We start from the raw sequence: 20,110 nt of genomic DNA on the forward strand, positions 1-20,110 counted from the left end.
TTTCTCAACAACTATTGGACGAACTGCTTAAATCTTTTTTTTTTAAATAAAAGCAGATTTTCAGATTATGCTACCTTTGTTCTTTACTTTCTTGAAAAAGAATTTGAAAAATACGGAGGTCTGGAAAATGTTTGATTACAGTTGAATCCTCTTTTAACTCACTTTAAAGGTGCACTATGTAATTTGGGGGGAGGAACTTTTAATCAGAAGAGAAAGATCTTCCCTTTTTTTGTGCCTCAACAAACTAATTAAACAAACTCTCTTTGCTTTCATGAATAAACTCAATAAACAAACTGACCTTAAAGGACAACACAGCTTCATACTGTTTTACTTTGTTTATGTGTGGCGGACCCTGCCACCTTTCTATCTCCAAACAGTGTTCTGGGACCTTATTTTCCTCTGAGAACAGCTTGTTTATTCAGTTATGAGTTTGTATTATTACCTCATTATTATTGTAAATATTAAAATTCTGAGTTTGAATTTCTTCTCCAGAACTACACGGTGCCCCTTTAAGATTTATATTTATGTGACATTTAATGAGTCGCAATGTGATTACATCATTACTTGGCATCACAAGGAAACGTTGTTACACTCTTTTTGATTAACATCACCACATTTCTCCGTTCTTCTCCTCTCTGTTTGTTTTTATTACCTCAATAAATATTCTAAATATTAAAATTCTGACTTTGAATTTCGCCTCCGAAACTACATATTGCCCCTTTAATCGTGTTTGACATGATCTAATCAGACTCTTGTGTGGTGTGCTCGGTCAGCAGTGCGCGCTCCCGCGGCACACAGCCCCGCCGCCGCGCACCGTGAACGCGCCTTTCCATGCGGTTTGAATGAAGAAGGAAACGCAGAAAGGAAAAAAAAAAAAAAAAGATCAAGATCAGCTGATGATGAAAAAGACATGAAGCTGATTCTGGAGCGGAGAGCAGACACCGGTTTGACTCCCTCATCTGAAGCCGGTACCGGTGCGCAGGGGTACCGGTCCTCCGCTCGGCCCCCCCGCTCTTTGTGAGAGAGACCCGGGCGGGTTTCAGGGTTTTTTTCCTCTGGATGAAGCAGCTGCACCGGAGAGAGACTCGTTTGGATTGACACGCTGATGATCCGGGAGTGTTTTCACGTTGCGGTTCTTTGTTGGATCTGCGCTCTGAGTGGTTCATTTCCAGCTGGATTGAATCACCTTTTGTTTGCGGGCTGATGCTGCGGTTCACAGTGAAGTCACACTGACGGAGCACATCTTTCTTTATCTCCTCATCTGCCCCTTAAAGCTCATTCATCTCCAGCGGACTGTGTGTGAGAGTGGGAACAACGCCGATGGGATTATTCCACCTGAAATCATCTTTCATATTATTTTATTATTCATGATAATTGGCTGTGGGGAGCAGCGGTAGGGGGGTTCCGCCTCTTGTCTTTTGTGTGGAGCTGATCTTGTCAGTCCCGGACCGTGTTAGTCCGGTCCTGTCCCGGGTGGGTCCCGGTGCGTCCCGGGTTGAGGAGCAAGCACCATGCCGGAGTGCGTGTCGGTGCCCGAGTTCTTGCAGGAGGTTCAGGAGGACTGGAGCTCTCCCACCACCTCCTCCTTCACCTCCAAGATGATCAGCTGCAGGAACACCGTCTACCTGCTGGAGGAGGTCAGTATGACACAGAGGGTGGTGGTGGTGATGGTGGCAGCAGCAGCAGCAGCAGCAGCAGCATCAATGAACTGGAAATGTAGCCTGTCATCCATCATCTGCTGCGAACATGGGTGTAGATTTCAGGCAGGGATCATGTCCCCCACCCAATAATAACATTTCTGGGGACAGTTTAACCTCCAACCAATGGTCATCAAACAGACAAAAAGACGTAAATGCATGATTGATGACCATGAAGGTGTCAGAGAAGAAAAGGTCATTTCCTTTACATGAATTAAGACATTAAATCGATGCAGAAAAGACATTAATGCATAAACATTCCCTTTTTTCCAAGGTAAATGTAGTGTCATTTAAAAAGAAAACAAAATAATGTTAAAAGTCCTGCTGCATTTCTTTTTGGAGTGATGATGATGAGTGAAGAGAGAGAGAAGCTGCTCTGTAGTCTGCTGGTAAGGCAGCAGATACTTCTGCATCTCTTGTCAGATGGCAGCAGGGTGAACATCCTCTGGGCTCTGCAGACGTCTCACCTCGCTGATGTCGCTCTGTCGTCGGGTACCAGTGATGTTCTGGTTGGTTTTAATCACCCGCTGCAGAACCTTCCTGTCCTGGTCCAGTTTGATGATGCTTCATATTGATCCTCTGGAGAAGTCGACCAGGATCTTGCAGCCTTCCTGAGTTTCTGTAGGAAGTAGAGCCTCTTCTGTGGTTTATTAACCAGGGAGGTGATGTGTGATGACAAAGACAGTTTCTCAGTGTTGGTTATTCAGAGAAACCTGTAACTGTTCACCTGTTCCCCCTCAGCTCCACTGATGTAGACGGTGTCTTTATTACCTTTAATTGACAAGAGAACAGTTTACAAAGAATTCAGGTAAACCAAACAGCAGCACGTACAAAACGTAACGTAGGATGAAGAGAAAAATAAAGATAAAGACAGACAGATGGGTACAGATCAATGTAGACATCGTGAGACAGATGTTTCAGGGTGAGAGGTTTCAAAACTACTCAGGAATTAATTACAGTTTTTGTTATTTATTAACTTAAGTGATTTAAGTCGTGAGTTTAGTTCTGAAAGAAATAAATAATAAATAAATATTTCTGAGTTTGAATTTTTTCTCAAAACTACACAGTGCCCCTTTAAAGATATATTGTTTGTTACTGTAATAATCCAGATGATATCATGCACGAGCACGTGATCAACTTCATCATACTTAAAGGGGCATTATGTAGTTTTGAGAAGACAGAATTTTAGATTCTGCCGCTGGACTTGTTGGTTGTGACAGATGTAAATCATCAGTTTTACAAAGGTACATTTTCCCCGTGGTCGTAAAGTTCTGCACGATCCCACTTTTGCATCTCGCACAAAAAAAAAAAGCCAAAAACCGACTTGTTTTGTCAGAAAAGGTGTCTTTAAATAACCTGATTGTCATCAGTGAATCTCCTGTCTGGCCTCCATCTCCTGCAGCCTCGAGCAGGTCAGGAGTTCCCGAAAATATCAGCAGATAAATGTGTAATTTCCTGAGTTATACATACGACAAGGAACTTTGAGCTGGTTATGAAACAGTGTGAGTTGAACACTGATGCCTGTTTAAGACTTACATAAGCAAACAAGACCAGTTATTTTAGTTATTACAGTCATTCTCAATCTCTGTCACCAGGTCAGATTCTGACTCATCCAGGTTTGAAAAGTCGTAAAATTTAAACTGTTTCTTATTGTGGAGTGCTGAGGATGACTTTTAGGGTCTCACAGCCTGAGGGCAGAAGCTGCTCTGTAGTCTGGTGCTACGGCACGAAAACAAATGGACTTTTTTGTCCAAAGGGTCTCCAGAATCAACGAGAAATTAGCTTTAAGAAGGTTAATAAAGTCTTTTCCTCACAGAACCTGAAAGTAGAACCAATGCTGCCACTAACAACTGATCTCCTGCTGTGTGCCGCTTGATGGCTCATTTTTCGCCTCGGGGCCTCCTTGGGGGTTAATCCGGCCTTCACAGAGTCCATGATGACATCATCAAATGTCACGTTTTGTCCGACCAAAAGTCCAACGACGGATCGTTTCACAGAATAGTTGTCAAATAACTTTCTGTCCGTCTACAAATCAATTAATTCAATGATCGTTTTGAACAGTTTGTGTCGCTGCTGCTGAGTTACGTCTGTTTCTGTGTGTTTGGGTGGACACACACACACACACACACACACACACACACACACACACACACACACACACACACACACACACACACACACACACACTCTCTCTCTCACGCTGTTGGTCACCGGAGTCATTGACCCGAAAACCTCAGCTCCTCGGCTGCCCTCTTTTTACCCCCAACAGAGTCGGCGTATGTTACCACGGCAACAGTTTAATCCTCATTAGTATTCACTATTATTGTAATTTAATGGTAATGAGGAGGAGCCAGAGAGATGATTATTAATGAGGATATGAGTTAATCTGCAACCTGCACACTGATCCCACAGTTCATTAAAATGTGTGGAAAAAAAATGTGTATCTTCTCTTGATTAGTGTCGTATTTTCTCATCCGATGTCGGACTGAGCTTCAGTTTAAAACGTCGGCTTCATGACAGATTTACACTGATGAGACTCGCACAGGAATGTAGCTGCCTGTTGTCAGAGAACAAAGCTCGTCCTCTGTGTGTGTGTGTGTTGAGTCAGCAGGTGAATTAGTGCCTCTCCGCACGCTCTACATGAACAAGCACACAAACACACACTTTCAGCTGATTCCCATTGTGTGCTCTGTGTTCAGGTTCTGGACAGTGACCGGTTGGTGTTGCAGAAGATGAAGAAAGCTGCTAAAGCCAAATACACATCAGGACAAGGTACACACTCACACACACACACACATTTAAACACACACATGTCACTTCCTGTGCTAACGGTGCCTCCCTCCATCAGACCACGTGTCTCACCTGGAGCAGTACATCAACTCCATGGAGAAGCTGTCGGTCAACTGTCACTCAAACGGAGAGTCCGAGGTCGGCTCGGCTTTCTGCCGCCTGGCAGACTTTTCTAAAGAACTCCTCTCGCCCATGAAGAACCTGGTGAGTCATCAGTGTCAGCACTGTGATGTCACAGAGGTCAGAGGTCACAACACCTGCACCTGATAATGACTCTTAGCCCCTCAGTAGTTGGCTTGAAATGGGTAAAGTCCATATTTCATTGGGCACGATGAATTAAAAACCTATGATAAGGACTTAACTTGTCCATTCCAAACTTCACTTGAAAAACCACTGATTAAAAGCCACAGTTCTTGACTAAAAAAACCTATAATTTCATTGAAACGAGTAAACTCCAAACTAGATTAGAAGCACCTCTAATTACAAACTTACCGGTATCTTCCAAACCTCATTGAGAAATCCTCTAATTGAAATCCTCTGATTGGAGCTAAACAGTTGCATTCAAAACTTTAATTGGGGAAAACCTGTGATTTAAAACCTTTGATCTTTTCCAATCTTCACAGAGAAACTCTTATTAAAAACCAATCCGCCTTTAATGACTACATACCAGACTCCCCTGAAAAACCATCTAATTAAAAATCTATGATTCCAGTGAACTGGTCCTCACCAAACTCCATTGGAAATATCTCTCATTTTAACACAAACCAACTGTGTCTTCACCAGCCTCTTGAAAACGTCCCTGAGAAACAATATTGTTATTTAATTGGTCCATTCCGAATCTTTATTGGAAAAAAACACCTCCGTCTTTGAAACCTCACACTGGTGCTTTCCACTCTTCAGATTGAAATACATGATTAAATTGGTGATTTGAAACCAATTCTGAACTTCATTTAGAAATCCTCTGAGGAGCTATGGTTAGTTTTTATGTGGTTTATTTCACGCTCCATCAGGAAAACCTATAATTACAAACCAAGTGGATGTGGCTGTTTGTCTCCACATCAACAATTACCATTGATTACCATGGATGGACTGCAGTCATGTACTATATACTGTACTATACTACACTATACTATACTATACTATACTATACATGACCGTGGATGTCACTTTAATTCTTTTTCAAACAGATGTGCATCATTTTAAAACTGAAAATCATCATTGACTAACTGTTGTTTATGTTTATGTTTATGTGTGTGTGTGTGTGTGTGTGTGTGTGTGTGTGTGTGTGTGTGTGTGTGTGTGTGTGTGTGTGTGTGTGTGTGTGTGTGCAGTTAAAGAGCATGCTCCACAACATCAACTTCTTCCTGGACTCTCTGGTTAAAGGAGACCTGAGGGAGGTGAAGGGGGTGAGGCCTTCATCTTTACTTACCGATGATACATTTCAGCTGTTTACAGGAGTCAGTATCACAGTTAGTTAGTATTGTTTTATTTGCTCCTCGTGGCCTCAGGGTGGCGCTGTCTGTCACCTGGCTGTTCTCATTAAAGTTAGTGATCATGATCAGATGTTGGATAGGTGTGTTTACATTCTGTCATGAGGCTTCACTGAGAGAAGAAAATGAGTTCACCCTCAGGAGCAGGAATGTGTTCAAGTAAAGTTAATGGCAATAATTAAAGTGTTTACAGCCTCATCAGTACAGTGGATCTAAAGTCCTGTTTCCTCCTCTGTCTGACTGTCTGTCTCTCTGTCTGTCTGTCTCTCTGACTGTCTGTCTGTCTTCTTGTAGGATCTGAAGAAGCCTTTTGAGAAAGCATGGAGGGACTACGAGAGCAGATTGTGAGTGATGATCACATTGAATTATCTCTGATCTTATTTTTATATCACATTAGTCATGACTTTTTCAGTATCCTGGTTATGTGTTCGTGCATGAAATGTCATCATTATGTTGTCAGAAAGTCTCCTCTAGGTTGTGACAAACCTGAATATGTCTGCTGGAGTAAACCCAGATACTTCCTGCCTCTGTGTGTGTGTGTGTGTGTGTGTGTGTGTGTGTGTGTGTGTGTGTGTGTGTGTGTGTGTGTGTGTGTGTGTGTGTGTGTGTGTGCAGTAAGCAGGTGGAGAAGGAGAAGAGGGAGTTAGCTCGTCAGTATGGGATGGTGAGGAACGAGGTGAGCGGAGGAGAGATCGCAGAGGAGCTCGAGAAAGAGAGACGCTCCTTCCAACTGAGCATGTGTGAGGTCAGTGACTCCGCCTCCCTCTTCTTCTTCTTCTTCTTCTTCTTCTTCATTTTTCTTCTTTTTCATTTTTGTCTTCTTTTTTCTTCTTCTTCTTCTTCATTTTCTTCTTCTTCTTCTTTTTTCTTCTTCTTTTTCTTCTTCTTTCGTCTTCTTCTTTTTTCTTCTTCTTTTTCTTCTTCTTAATTTTTGTCTTCTTCCTCTTCTTAATCATCATCATCATCTTTGTCTTCTTCTTCTTTATTTCTGTCTTCTTCTTCTGCTTCTTCTACTCTTTCTGCTCCTCTTCCTTCCTCCTCCTCCTGCTGCTCCTCAACGACTGTCAGAAACACATCCATCACAAAATGTGCAGGCGTCCCTCTGTCTGATAAATGTCCTCCTCTCTCTCAGTATCTGATTAAAGTGAACGAGATAAAGACGAAGAGAGGAGTGGACCTGCTGCAGAACCTCATCAAACACTACCACAGCCACAACAAGTAAGAGCACACACACTAACACACATACACAAACAAGCCTACATGCAGTACACGGACCTGGTTGTATTTACTGTGTGTGTGTGTGTGTAGTTTCCTGCAGGAGTGTGTCTCCACCACTCAGAGGTTGAAGCAGTACATGGAGGAGCTGAATGGAGTCCTGACGACGGTACAACAACAAGAAACAGCAGTGCTATTTAATATTGTGGCTGTAATGAACACTGTAACCTCTAGGGGGCGCTAGCAGACAGTTGTTTTTTTCTGCAGTAAAAGTACATTTACTTAAATACTGCACTTTACTGGAATGCTACTTTTTTTTACTTTCCTACATGTCTTTAATAGCTTTAGTTACTCATTACTTAGCAGATTCAGATAAATAATGCAAATATAATCAACAAATGAATGATGATGTATCATTACAGGTTAAATTAAAACCTCATTGATTCTTTGGTTTAATTCACAAGCCCCACCTTTAGCAAAGTATTTTACACTGTGGTATTGCTACTTTTACTTTTAACTGTCAACGATCTGAGTACTTCATCCATCTCTGGAGGCTTCCCTACACACCCGGCTTATATAATTGCAATCACACGATCAGCACTCAGCCGATCACATGAGACCTTATCATAGTTCAAACTCTCTACTGTTGTATGTTGCCTTTATTTCAAAATAAGAGCACACTATTATTAAAAAAAAACTTTATATGTAATACTTAAATCAGGAAGTTACACTGTTATCAAGATCTGATTTACAAGTGAAACTTGAGTACAGAATAAAATAACAGCAAATAAAATTAAGTAAAGATGATAATGAAAACGGTAAGGGGAATCACATATATAATAATCAAACAGGAGAAGATTTAAATACACAAACATAAACACAACAGCGTGACACAATGTATTCAAAAGTATCCTTGGTGTAGGTAAAAAAAAATCCGATAAAACATCGGCCCTCTGGATCAGTTGATAACATGATAAGATGGACTCAGGTGAGCTGTTGTGTGTCTGCAGGTGAAGCAGCGTCAGGAGGAGGAGAAGAAGCAGCTGGTGACTCTCAGAGATCAGCTGAGGCCGGTCGTCCACACAGAGCAGGTCAGAGACACAAACACACACACTGACGGACACTATAACACTGTTCAACAGGTAATTAATGTGTGTGTGTGTGTGTGTGTGTGTGCAGGACTCTCTACCTAAGCAGGTGTACAGTATGCATCAGCTGCTCGGAGACAAACAGTACGGGACAGAAAGATCAGGATTCCTCTACAAGAAGAGTGACGGGTAAAAAACAAACACACACACACAAAGAAACACACAAACACTCAACAGTGACCGTCAGTGTGTATGAGTCGGACTGTAATTGTGTCTGTTTGTGTTTCAGGTTGAGGAAAATGTGGCAGAAGAGGAAATGTTCAGCTCACAACTGTTACCTGACCATCGCACACGCTACCGTGAGTTCACCCCCGCTGAATGTTCGTTTGGTCGCTAGTCCAACAAGTTAAAGGGACATTATGTAACTTTTGGGAGGCTTTTATTGTGAAGCAGCCACATAAAAATCCAATGTGGGATTTATGTTTTTGTAATAAAACCTTTTATTATTCTCTCATATTTTGATTCAGTTTTTCATCTAATGTCTATATTTCATATGCGTTAATCTTTAATAGTTTTTTCTGTTTACCTATTACTGGTTTCAGCTGTAAAACACTTAAATCTGCAGAAGTTCACCTTTATTAGTCAGCAAAGGGGAGTTGTTTGTTTGTTTTTTACCATAAAGTGCAACATAAAATAACAAGTCGGCAGCACAGCAGTAATGAAAAAGGCATTATCATCAGCGTAGCACTCCAGTAAAATACATCAACAAAACCCTGAATGAAATGTGCATTACAAATAAAGATTTGATTGATTGATTGATTCTGATCACCCCCTCTTCTCTCTCTCAGCCTAACAAACCTCCAACCAGACTCAACCTGCTCACCTGTCAGGTTAAACCCAGCGTGGAGGACAAGAAATGCTTCGACCTCATCTCTCGTAAGACATTTTAACAGTTGTCTCTTTTTTCCTCCTCTGTCGGTCACATGTGAGATGACATTTAGGTGGTTTTGACTGAGTTCCTATTTGTCTGTGTTGGTTGTAACCTTAATAACCTCATCTCAAAGCTCTTTGGCCTCAATGTTGCCATCATTACTTTATAACCGCTAACAAACATGTGCATCTAAGTGTCTGACACTTTGTCCTCCAGATAATCGAACCTACCACTTCCTGGCTGAAGATGAAGCTGAATGTGTGGCGTGAGTAAAAAAAAATACGTCTGCTGGTATCATCCTGTGTTTATGATAATCATGAAAATTAAAAGTATTAAATGTGTTTGTGTTTGTGTGTGTTCAGCTGGATCTCGGTGCTCAGCAACAGTAAGCAGGAGGCCCTGAGTGCGGCTCTGGACGGGGGGAGGAGAGGCGGAGGTGGTGGGGAGAGCAGCGTGGAGGATCTGACCCGGGCCATCACCGAGGACATCAGACGGATGCCAGGAAACAACAACTGCTGTGACTGTGGAGCGCCAGGTAATCTCTGTCAGTCAATCAATAAATTAATCTCCATCTCACCTCATCTCCACCCGGCTTTTACCAAACATACTGTCGATGTTCCAGCTTCAGTAGAAACTTTATTTAACCAGATATGTAAAGTCAATATAACACAACAATTACAAGAGTCAGTTTGTATGATTGATTGATTCATTTCATAGTTAATCAACAGAAAATACATCTGAATTTTGATAATGGATGAATTGTGGAGGACATATTTTAACGAATCGTTTGTTGCAGCTCTGTATAAAAGATAAAAAAACAATGTCCTTATTATTTGATGCTGCTGTCATTGAACTCATTTAATGGATAAGGCAGTGGCGATAAACCTTAATTCTCTCTCTCTCTGTCCGTCTGTAGATCCTGGATGGCTCTCGACCAACCTGGGCATCCTGACCTGTATCGAGTGCTCGGGAATCCACAGGGAGATGGGGGTCCACGTCTCCAGGATCCAGTCTCTGAGTCTGGACAGTCTGGGCACCTCAGACCTGCTGGTAGGTCTGGACTGCTGGCTAACGAGCCAATCAACCTGCAGCCCATCCTGTAGTCAGCTGGATTTAGTTTTGACTTTTTATCAAAGAACCAGATATTTTTTGGCACAGTTCGTCATCTTTTACACCTTAAATTGTTCATGGTGAAACTGAATGGGACGCTCCAGTTAACTAATCTCGAAGATTCAACGTCACCTTTGGAGTTGTTGGAGGTGGATTTCCCTCTGATGGAGCTGGTTCAGTAGTTTCTTCAGACTGTAAAAATGGTGGACAGTGCCACCGTGAGGTTTCTCCTCGACTGTGGGTGTTTATTCCTCCAGAGCTCACCAGCTCCACCAGCTGTCTGCCAGTGAACAGGGTCACTCATTAATCCAAAACACCAGCGTCTGTCCCTCCCCTCCCGTCTGTTGGTGCAGCAAGCTTTAAGTGGCCATTCGAGATGCTGCAGTTTTCGGCTCTTCTGCGTTAGTTCTTCATTCTGACTCTGTGGTCAGGATTAGGGGGTTGATATAAGACCTTAAATTTACATGGCTGTAACTTTGTTTTCTAATTGAATTTCCTGCTTTTTGTACGAGAGCGCAAGTGATGAATTCCTTCCTCTGTCTTTCCCAGCTGGCCAGAAATGTTGGTAACGCTGGTTTTAATGAGATACTGGAGGCGAACCTGCTGAGTCCGTCACTGAAGCCCTCGCAGCACAGCCACATGTAAGACACACAGTAATATGTATGTTTTATTAATCTGACCATATATATATCTATAAATATATATTTGTCTGTGTGTGTGTGTGTGTGCAGGGCGGAGCGGAAAGACTTCATCCTATCAAAGTATCAGGACATTCATTTTGTGAGGCGGAGCCACAGCTCCACCTCTGCGCTGCGACTCGGCCTGCAGGAGGCGACGAAGAGCTGCGACATCTACAGTCTGATCCACCTGTACGCTCAGAGGACGGAGCTGAGCCAGCCGCTGCACACACACATACAGGTACACACACACACACCAGTCAACAGATCTCATGAAACAACACACACAGACACACTCAGCAGTGTGTTTCCATTACAGGAGAAAGGGGAGACGGCGCTCCATCTCGCCGTCCTATTGGCTGACAGGACGTCGCTGCACATCCTGGACTTCCTGGCTCAGAACTGGTCGGTCTGCTCTGACGACCTTTATGTCCGATTTGATCTTTGTGTGTTTTTTGTGTACACCTGTGTGTTTTTACCTGCATGTTTTTTTCCCCCTTCAGCTCTAACGTGGACATGCAGACGTCAGCAGGAAACACGGCGTTGCACTACAGCTGTCTGCACAACAAGAGCGACTGTGTGAGACTGCTGCTGAGAGCCAGGGCCAACACACACATCAGTAATACACACACACAACAACACACACACACACACACGACTTGTGAGGACATTTTTAGAAAGTTAAAGTTACTTTTCATGAATATCTTGATCTGTCCTCAAAACAAATGTAGCAGTACGTGAAGTTTTCCATCTCAGTAAAACTTGAACTGTTTTTCCACAGAGAACGAGTTGGGAGAGAGCGCTCTGGACGTGAGCCGCAAGCTGAAGCACCTCGACTGCGAGGCGCTGGTGAGGTCACAGTGATGTCACTACATGTGTATATCGGTGACAGCGTCACTCCGACTGTAACTGTGTGTGTGTGTGTGTGTGTGTGTGTGTGTGTGTGTGTGTGTGTGTGTATGTGTGTGTGTGTGTGTGCAGCTGCAGCAGGCCCAGTCCAACCACTTCGACCATCACGTCCACGTGGAATACGAGTGGAGGCTTCGTCGTGACGATCTCTACGACAGCGATGATGACTTTGACGAAAGGGTAACCATGGCAACCAACAGCCTGCTTCTAAATCTGATACTGTACAGCGTTTTTCATTTAAATAAGATGTTGTTCATATTTTTATAATAATTTTTTCATATTTTATTGGCAATTTTCTGTTTTCTATTTATGCTTCTTGACTTGCACCGCCTGTAATTTTAATAATTATCTGTGTTCAGTGGTGTGATGTTGCTTGCCAGTAAACTGTCGACAAACTAACCTCATTCCTCCTCTCCTCCCTCCAGAACGGTCCAGTGAAGAAGGAGCGCTTCTCCTCTTCCTCGTCCTCCACCTTCACCTCCTCCTTCTCCTTCTCCTCCCGTCCCTTCAGCTTCAATCAGTCCACCTCCTCCTCCATGCCCCCGTCCTCCTCTGGAGCAGCAGCAGCAGCAGGAGGAGGAGGAGGAGGAGGAGGGGGAGGGGGAGGAGGAGGAGGTCTGCTCAGTGTGGGGAGGAGGCTCGCCATGGCGATGGAGCTCCACAGCCGGCCCGTTAGCTCCGCCTCCAGCCCCCCTCCTCCTCCGCCGTCCTCTCCGGCACCTCCGCTGCCTCCGAGGGTCAAAGGTGAGTCGGATTCTGGTTGTTCTACTGTTTTTGTTATTGTTTTACCTGTAATGTTTCCAGACGTTCCTCTGGCTTCATCTGTATGGAGGACTGAACCTGCCAAAATTAAAATTAAATAAAGAAATAAATAAACGGCTCGATAAATGAATTAATATGCCATTAAATGCACCAAAATGTAAATAAATGTGACATAAAAAGATATTTCTGCTTTAATTTGCTGCTGTAATTATTTAACTTTGTTTTAATCCAACTATTTATTTACTTTCCCATTTAATTTTCCATTTTATTAATACATTTATTCATTTTCTTTAATGTAATTATTTCTTTTCTCTCAGCAAGACTGTCCCGCCCTTCTGTGCTTTGACTGGCGTTGAATGACGTCCTCCTCATATGTATAATGAAGCAAAAATTCAGACTGAAAAGTTAAAAGAAATTACAGGAATTACAAAAGTTTGTGGAAATATATATGCTTTTCCAAAAGAATACATTATTAAATAAAATGGGGAATTAAATGTGAAAGTAAATAAATAGTTGAGTTATTACAAAGGTAAATAAATGTTGTTGTTTGTGCTGACCCAGCAACTTAATATACCAGAACTACACAAATAAAGGCTCGTAATCAAATAATGGCAGAAACATCAAAGTAGAAAGTAATTAGAGGTAATTAAGCTCAGATTCAAGACCAGAGGTAAAAATGGAGTTGAAAGTGTTGAGTTTCCATTAACGCAAATTAAAACAAGAGCAGACAGATATTCATGATTACACTTAAACATCTCTACCTCCTGTCGCCCTCCAGTTCCCAACGTTCCTCCTCCTCCCCCACCTGCTGGGGGGGAGGGAGGTGGGGAAGAGGACGAGGATGAGGGGGAGGTCTTCTTCCCCCTGACAGGAAACAGAAAGTTGACGCCTCCTCCTCCCATCGCCGCCCGACACAAGAGGAGCTGCTCTGAGTCAGGCAAGCACGGCGACATCAGGGAGACACACTGCAATTAATCTGTCACTGCGATACTGTGGTATTAACTGTGTGTGTGTGTGTGTGTGTGTGTGTGTGTGTGTGTGTGTGTGTGTGTGTGTGTGTGTGTAGATTATGGGTTGCCAACCAGTCCCAGGATCTACAGCAGTCCAGACTCCTCCTTCAAGAAGTATGTGTGAGTATCTGAGACACAATCAAGCTGCATTTAAACAATAAATTCACACAAACTCAATCAAGGATACAAGGCTTCTGATTGGATCCTCAGTGGCATGATGTCACGCTGGCTCAGGTAACATACAGAACCACCTGTAGAGGGTCCGATGTGATTATGTCGCTTTATGTTATCTGAACTGTAACAACGTTGTTCTGCTGCCTCCTCAGCAACAACAATGACTCGTCTTCTCTGCATTGTTGCTGTTGACGGCTCGGTTGAGAAAACACACTCCTACTCTTTTCTTATTGGGCAGCAGAGAAACGCTGTAGTGTTGTAGAGGGTTTACAAGAATTTAATAAGAATGCCTGAGCACATGAACAGTGCGTTGAAACCATCAAACCCACTGGAATCGACCAGAAAAACTCGCCATCAGTGGATTAATAAGAGTTATTCTCTGCAGCCAAAAATATTTAAAAAATGGTCCTTCCTTTCCTGCATGACTGCACTCGCCCTGCTTACAAGGTGGTGCATTAAATAAAATGCATGTGCACGTGTAAGTGTTGGTTTGCTTGTATTAGAGCATACATGGGCAAAATAAGGCCCGGGGGCTGGTTCTGGCCCATGGGCCATCTCAATCTGGCCCGCGACATCCTCAACAAATAAAAAACTAACTTCCAAAAAATCAATAAGACGCAGCACGTTAATGAATCTCGAGGCGACCGACTACGGCACATTAATAAGATAAAAAGCGAGGAGCGCTGTGGTGATCATGAGTATAATAACATTTCCTTGTGATACCAATTAATGATGTCATCACAATGTGACTCATTAAATGTCACATAGATATAAACCTTAAAGGGGCACTACGTAGTTTTGAAGAAAAAATCAAACTCAGAATTTTAATATTATAATATTAATGAAGTAATAATACAAACTTAGAAATATTTATGTTTTCCATAACTGATAAACAAACTGTTCTCAGAGGAAAATACTGTCCCAGAACACTGTTTGAAGCTAGAAAGGTGGCAGGGTCCGCCACATATAAACAAAGTAAAACAGTATGAAACCGTGTCGTCCTTTAAGGTCAGTTTGTTTATTCAGTTTATTCAGTTAAGAAAACAAAGAGTTTGTTTATTTAAGTTTGTTTAGGCATAAAAACAATCAGTCAGTGAAGATCTTTCTCTTCTGATTAAAATGTCTTCCGCAAAACTACGTAGTGCACCTTTAAAGTTAAAAAAAACATGAGCCCACATTGGCACTCGACTAAAGCTTCTTGGACTTTCATTTCACAAAGATAAGACTGTGAGACTATCATGCGTGGTGTGGCCGTGCTTCAGCTCCAATCCTGAAGGGCTGCTGTAAGTTATCAAAGCCACTAGATGTCAGTGTGTCTGCTGAGTTTGAAGCTTCAACTCTTTTTCAGCACAAATTAAAAGAAAGTTTGATCAGCTGTTCTCTGCCCGTCACTACTGAAAAGCAATCAACGAATGGTTAAAACATCTAGTTTCAGCTTATCTGATATGGCTGTGCAGGTAAACAAGGTTGGAAACTGCTTTGTTTAAAGACACTTTGGTCACAAAAAAAGTGTCTATATTTCACATACTTATGTTCAGGTTATTTATTTAAAAAATGTTCCATCAACCTGTTGAAACGAAGCTCTAAACATTGAATATTGTTTAAAAAAAAACCCAAAAAACAATTTAAATTCTGGTTTTAGATTCCAGAGATACCAGATATGTTTGGCTAGATTTTTGAAGAATGATGCAGCAGATGTAAAATCTTTTTATTTGATGGAAAGGTCGAGAGTCTTGTGCTTGTGGGAACATTTCAGAGCTTGAGGAGCTTCAGTGAGAGTTGAAACAACACGACAGACAGCAGGTTTTTTCTGCTCAATTTAAACGAACAGAAAAAGTGTCAGGTTAAAGTCAGGAGTTTATTGTTATCAGTGTGTGTTGAGGTTATAACAAACTGAAGTGAGAGGCTGTACTGACCTCTGGTGGACTGAAGCTGAACTACACCTTGGATAATAAACCTGTCTCTTCTCTCCGTCTCTGCAGGCCAGCTTCTCCTCTCGGCTCGCTGGCTGAACGACCTGACAGAGGTACAGAAACATCCAGCTCCTCCTCTCAGGTCCACATCTGTTTAATCTGTTTGGACCCTGATCAACTGTTTTTAAACAGTAGAGAAATGGTAGCTCACTTTGTGTTGACCAGTGGAGGACGGATATCCAGGCTTTTATCAGATTACTTCATATTTTCATTCATATCTTTGTATTTTATTTGCTGTCTTTTTTTTAATACTTTGTCGTCGAGCTGCAACGATTAGTCGATTAATTGATTATACTATCAAGAGAAAATTAGTTGTCGACTATCCTTCGATCGTTGCAGCCTTTTTTCAAGCAAAAATCCCAAACATTTATGGCTCAAACTTCTCCAAGAATTTTACTGATTTTCCGGTCTGACAATATATTAAACAGATGTTTACTTTGGACGTCTCCTTAGACTTTATGAAATTGTTATGATCAATACCTAAAGGTTAAATTTCCAGTTGCTTCTATTGGATTTTGGCAATCCTACAATATTCTTCATCTCCATCTTCCATCTTTCCTCGTTTTTTGTTTTAAAGCAAAAATATAAAAACATGAAAAAATATCAATCCAAACACTGAATCAATTAATCAGTTTTTCAAACTAACTTGACATTGAAATATTTTCATTGATTTCTCTCGGAGGTTTTCGGAGGGCAGACAGCGACGGTAGCTCCTCCCACTTCCATCACCCTGCCAGTCAAGCCCCGCCCAACGGTTCCCCCACCAATCAGCGCTCTCAGAGCTTCGAGAGCGACAGAAGAGGCCCCGCCCCTCAGCCGCTTCCTCGCAGATCATTGGTGAGATCTTCAGAAACCTTAAACTCCCCAACAACCGCGTAAATACTCAAGTACTGCACTAACTGTAGTTTTGAGGTACTTGTACTACGAGTAATTCCATTTAAGATACTTTTTTCCTTCCCTTAGCTACATTTGGGAGGCAAACATTGAACTTTTCCACTGTATTAAACTTAAATCATGTGTAACTTTGCAGATTTTAATTATTATTACAAATCTAAATTGGTCTTGTTTTTTCTAGAAAATTTTTCAGGATAATTTTTTTTAGAAAAGTTTTTTCAGGATCTTTTTTTTTTGTTGAAAATTTTCAGGATATTTTTTTGGGAAAATTTTTCAGGAGAATTTTTTCTAGAACAATTTTGTTGATACATAGATCATATTTATTTTTACTTTTCATTTTTTGAGTATTAATCACGTGTGTCCATCAGCCTCGTGGTTCGACGAGCCGTCGGGTTGAGGCCCTGTACGACTGCCAGGCCGACCACCACGATGAGCTGAGCTTCTCAGAGGGACAGGTGCTGGTGGTCCTGGGGCAGGAGGACAGCGATTGGTGGGTACGTATCATCATCATGTGCTCTGATTGGTGATCGCATCCCAGCGGTGTGGCGGAGAAAGTGTCCTCCGGATGATTGTGTGTACCTGTTTGTTCATGTTAACCAAACCCTTTAAATCTCAGTGGTTTAACCTCAGTGTTCATCACGTTAACAAGAACTGTGATGAAAAATATTCAAACCTCTTTTTTTCATGATGAATATGAGACTTTTAAAAACAAAAATTATGATGACATATGTCGGAAAAATTATGTAATTACTGTTTAAATACAAAAACGTGTTCATCATGAACCTGTAACCATGGTATCTGGCAAATTTCTGTAAAATGCATTAATATTAAAAATGCAACACATGAATGAGACAAAACTAGACTAAAGTCACGTTTCCTCTGCAGATTTTCCTTCACATATATGAATGGTCCAGTGACGATCATTGTTGAACAATCCCTTGCAAAAATGAAAAAAAAAAATTTCCAGGATAATTTTTTTTAGAACATTTTCAAGGAAAAAATTTTTAATAAAAATTTTCAGGAGGATTTTTTTAGAAAATTTTTCAGGAGACTCCTGAAATTTTTTCTAGAAAAAAATCTCCTGGAAATGTTTCTTAATATTTTTTTTGTAGAGAGAAAGTCTCCTGAATTTGTTTTAAAGAAAAAATTTAAATTGTTTTTAATAAAAATTTTTAAAAAATGTTCTAAGAAAAAATAAAAAATTGTTTTTAAGAAAAAATTTTAAATTTTTTTTAGAAAAAGTTTCAGATTTTTTTTCTAGTATAATTTCTCCTGAAAATATTTCTAAAAGAATTAAAAGAATAAGAGAATTTTTTTAGAAAAAATTTCAGGAGAATTTTTTAAATTTTTAATTCTAATATACATTTTGTAGAGCGACTAATATGTGTGTGTGTGTGTGTGTGTGTGTGTGTGTGTGTGTGTGTGTGCAGCATGGTTATGTAGAGGACGAACCGGACCGCAGAGGTTTGTTTCCGTCCTCCTTCGTCCAGCTGCTCTTGGACTGACATGAACCTGGACTGGACCAGGACCGGTGCTGACCCTGGACCAGTTCAGATCCAGACCAGAACCTGCAGCCTCAGGGGAACCAAACCACAACCAAACCAGATCAGCACCGAGCAGTAAGAGCTGAACCTCGGATCTGGTCTCATCCCGACCGGCTCCAGAAGCCTGTGAGTTCACGTGATCACGGTCCAGCCGCAGTTCCTGTTGTCAGCCATGTTATGCCTCCTGTTACCATGGAAACATTACAGATGAGACTTGACCCTCAGGTGATAATGTTGCCATGGAGACGGCCTCACACAGACTGATCAGGCTGATGTTGACGATACTTTTATTTATTTATTTATTTATTAAAACTGTAAAATAATATTTTATTAAGCACACAACAATCCACCGGACTTTTATTTTGAAGTTGAACTGAACAACCGTTTTCTCTTTTATTTGTTCTGATGTATTTATTGTTATTGATGCTGTAGAGGTGCCACCACACACGCTGCCTATGTCCTGTTTCAGGCTCCGCCTTCATGGAGGGGCGGGGCTTACAAGGTCCAACGCGCGACCAGAGCACAAAGGATTGTGGGATACTAAAGCACAAACACCCAGTGATTTTCATTTTGCTAACTTAAGCTTCCTCTCCAAGTTGTTCCCTTTCTGCCTTCATGGAAGATTTTTAAGAAACACCTTGAGGAGACGAGGAGTGAGGAGGCTTCTGAAGGAGCCTCGAGCGAGGACACACAGGTGTATCCTTCCTTTCACATCCTCACTTTGAGGAGCTCACACACTTGAAGGCAGACGAGGAGATGCTTAGCATAATGAAAAACACCCCAGACGTCTGCCCCAGATGCAATCCATTAAAAGTCGGAAGTCAATTTTTCCGTCTTCCAATTTAATGCGTCCCAGTGAATCTGCTCGGGAAAACACGGACACCTGCCTGCAGCAAACTGATGTTTTTATGGCAAGTATCTGAACTTCACAAGTGAACACAGCTGCTGATTCAACAGATTAGCACATGTAAAACAAAAAAAAGACGGGAGGAGCAGACTGGTACCGCATCAACATAAAGACTTCTAACAAGCACAAGTCAGCTGAGTGGAAATCAAAATGGCAATTATAACATTGTTACAGTACGTTTCACAACACAAACATAAAGTAATGAAGTACATTAAGTAAAAGTTGATGAAAAGGTAAAAGGCAGCTGCATCCGCTGCCACACTGCCGTGACGTCATGTTTGTTTCTGTTGGTGAAGTGAGACTTGTCGGATCTTTCCAACTTAGATTTCTGACTTGGATGACCGTTACGTTTTCGATTGTCTGAGGTCATTTTTATCCACGTTTCAAGCACAGTGGATCGCAGCAAAATGTTGCGTTCATGTGCTGTCGGAATTATCAGAAAAACATTTTTCACTAGGAAAATTCAAGGAAATGCCCTCTGAAGCCTTCTGTTGATCCATTTTCTAAGTCTGATCTGAATTGTTTTCCCTCCTGTGTTTATGTCTTCAGGAGAATATTTTCAAGAAAAATGTCCCTGATTTTTTTTCTAGAAAAAATTCTTCTGAAATTTTTCTGAGAAATTCTCCTGAAATTAAAAAAAAAAAAAAAATCCCCTTTAAATTTTCTAAGAAATTCTGAAAATTTTTCAAAAAAAGATTCCTTGGAAATTCTTTCTAGAAAAAAGTCTCCTGGAATTTTTTTTAAAGAAAATGTTTTAAGTGTTTTTAAGAAAAAAATTAAATTGTCTGAGAAATTCTCCTGAAAAAAATTCTGATGAATTTGAAAAAAAAAAGAATTCCCCTGAAATTTTTTCAAAAAATTTGAAAAATTTTCAGGAGAATTTTTATGGAAAAAATTTCAGGAGAATTTTTATGGAAAAAATTTCAGGAGAATTTTGTT

At 41.2% G+C, this 20,110-nt stretch overlaps 1 protein-coding gene across 1 annotated transcript; it reads left to right on the forward strand.

Annotated features, from left to right (window-relative positions):
- The first annotated feature begins 939 nt into the window (after nucleotides 1-939).
- Nucleotides 940-19,801, forward strand: unm_sa1614 (un-named sa1614). The gene is made up of 28 exons (XM_073469241.1): nucleotides 940-1,637; nucleotides 4,397-4,469; nucleotides 4,546-4,691; nucleotides 5,819-5,893; nucleotides 6,272-6,321; nucleotides 6,593-6,722; nucleotides 7,110-7,195; nucleotides 7,286-7,361; nucleotides 8,203-8,283; nucleotides 8,372-8,469; nucleotides 8,570-8,639; nucleotides 9,129-9,216; nucleotides 9,428-9,476; nucleotides 9,574-9,746; nucleotides 10,128-10,261; nucleotides 10,871-10,962; nucleotides 11,053-11,239; nucleotides 11,318-11,403; nucleotides 11,502-11,617; nucleotides 11,780-11,847; nucleotides 11,980-12,087; nucleotides 12,333-12,651; nucleotides 13,448-13,606; nucleotides 13,736-13,799; nucleotides 15,836-15,879; nucleotides 16,509-16,663; nucleotides 17,089-17,214; nucleotides 18,151-19,801. The coding sequence occupies exons 1-28, from the start codon at nucleotides 1,512-1,514 to the stop codon at nucleotides 18,223-18,225; spliced, it is 3,054 nt and encodes a 1,017-aa protein (XP_073325342.1). The 5' UTR covers nucleotides 940-1,511; the 3' UTR covers nucleotides 18,226-19,801.
- The last annotated feature ends 309 nt before the right edge of the window (nucleotides 19,802-20,110 follow it).

Source organism: Pagrus major, chromosome 6, assembly GCF_040436345.1.
Source record: "Pagrus major chromosome 6, Pma_NU_1.0".
Classification (NCBI taxonomy): Eukaryota; Metazoa; Chordata; class Actinopteri; order Spariformes; family Sparidae; genus Pagrus; species Pagrus major.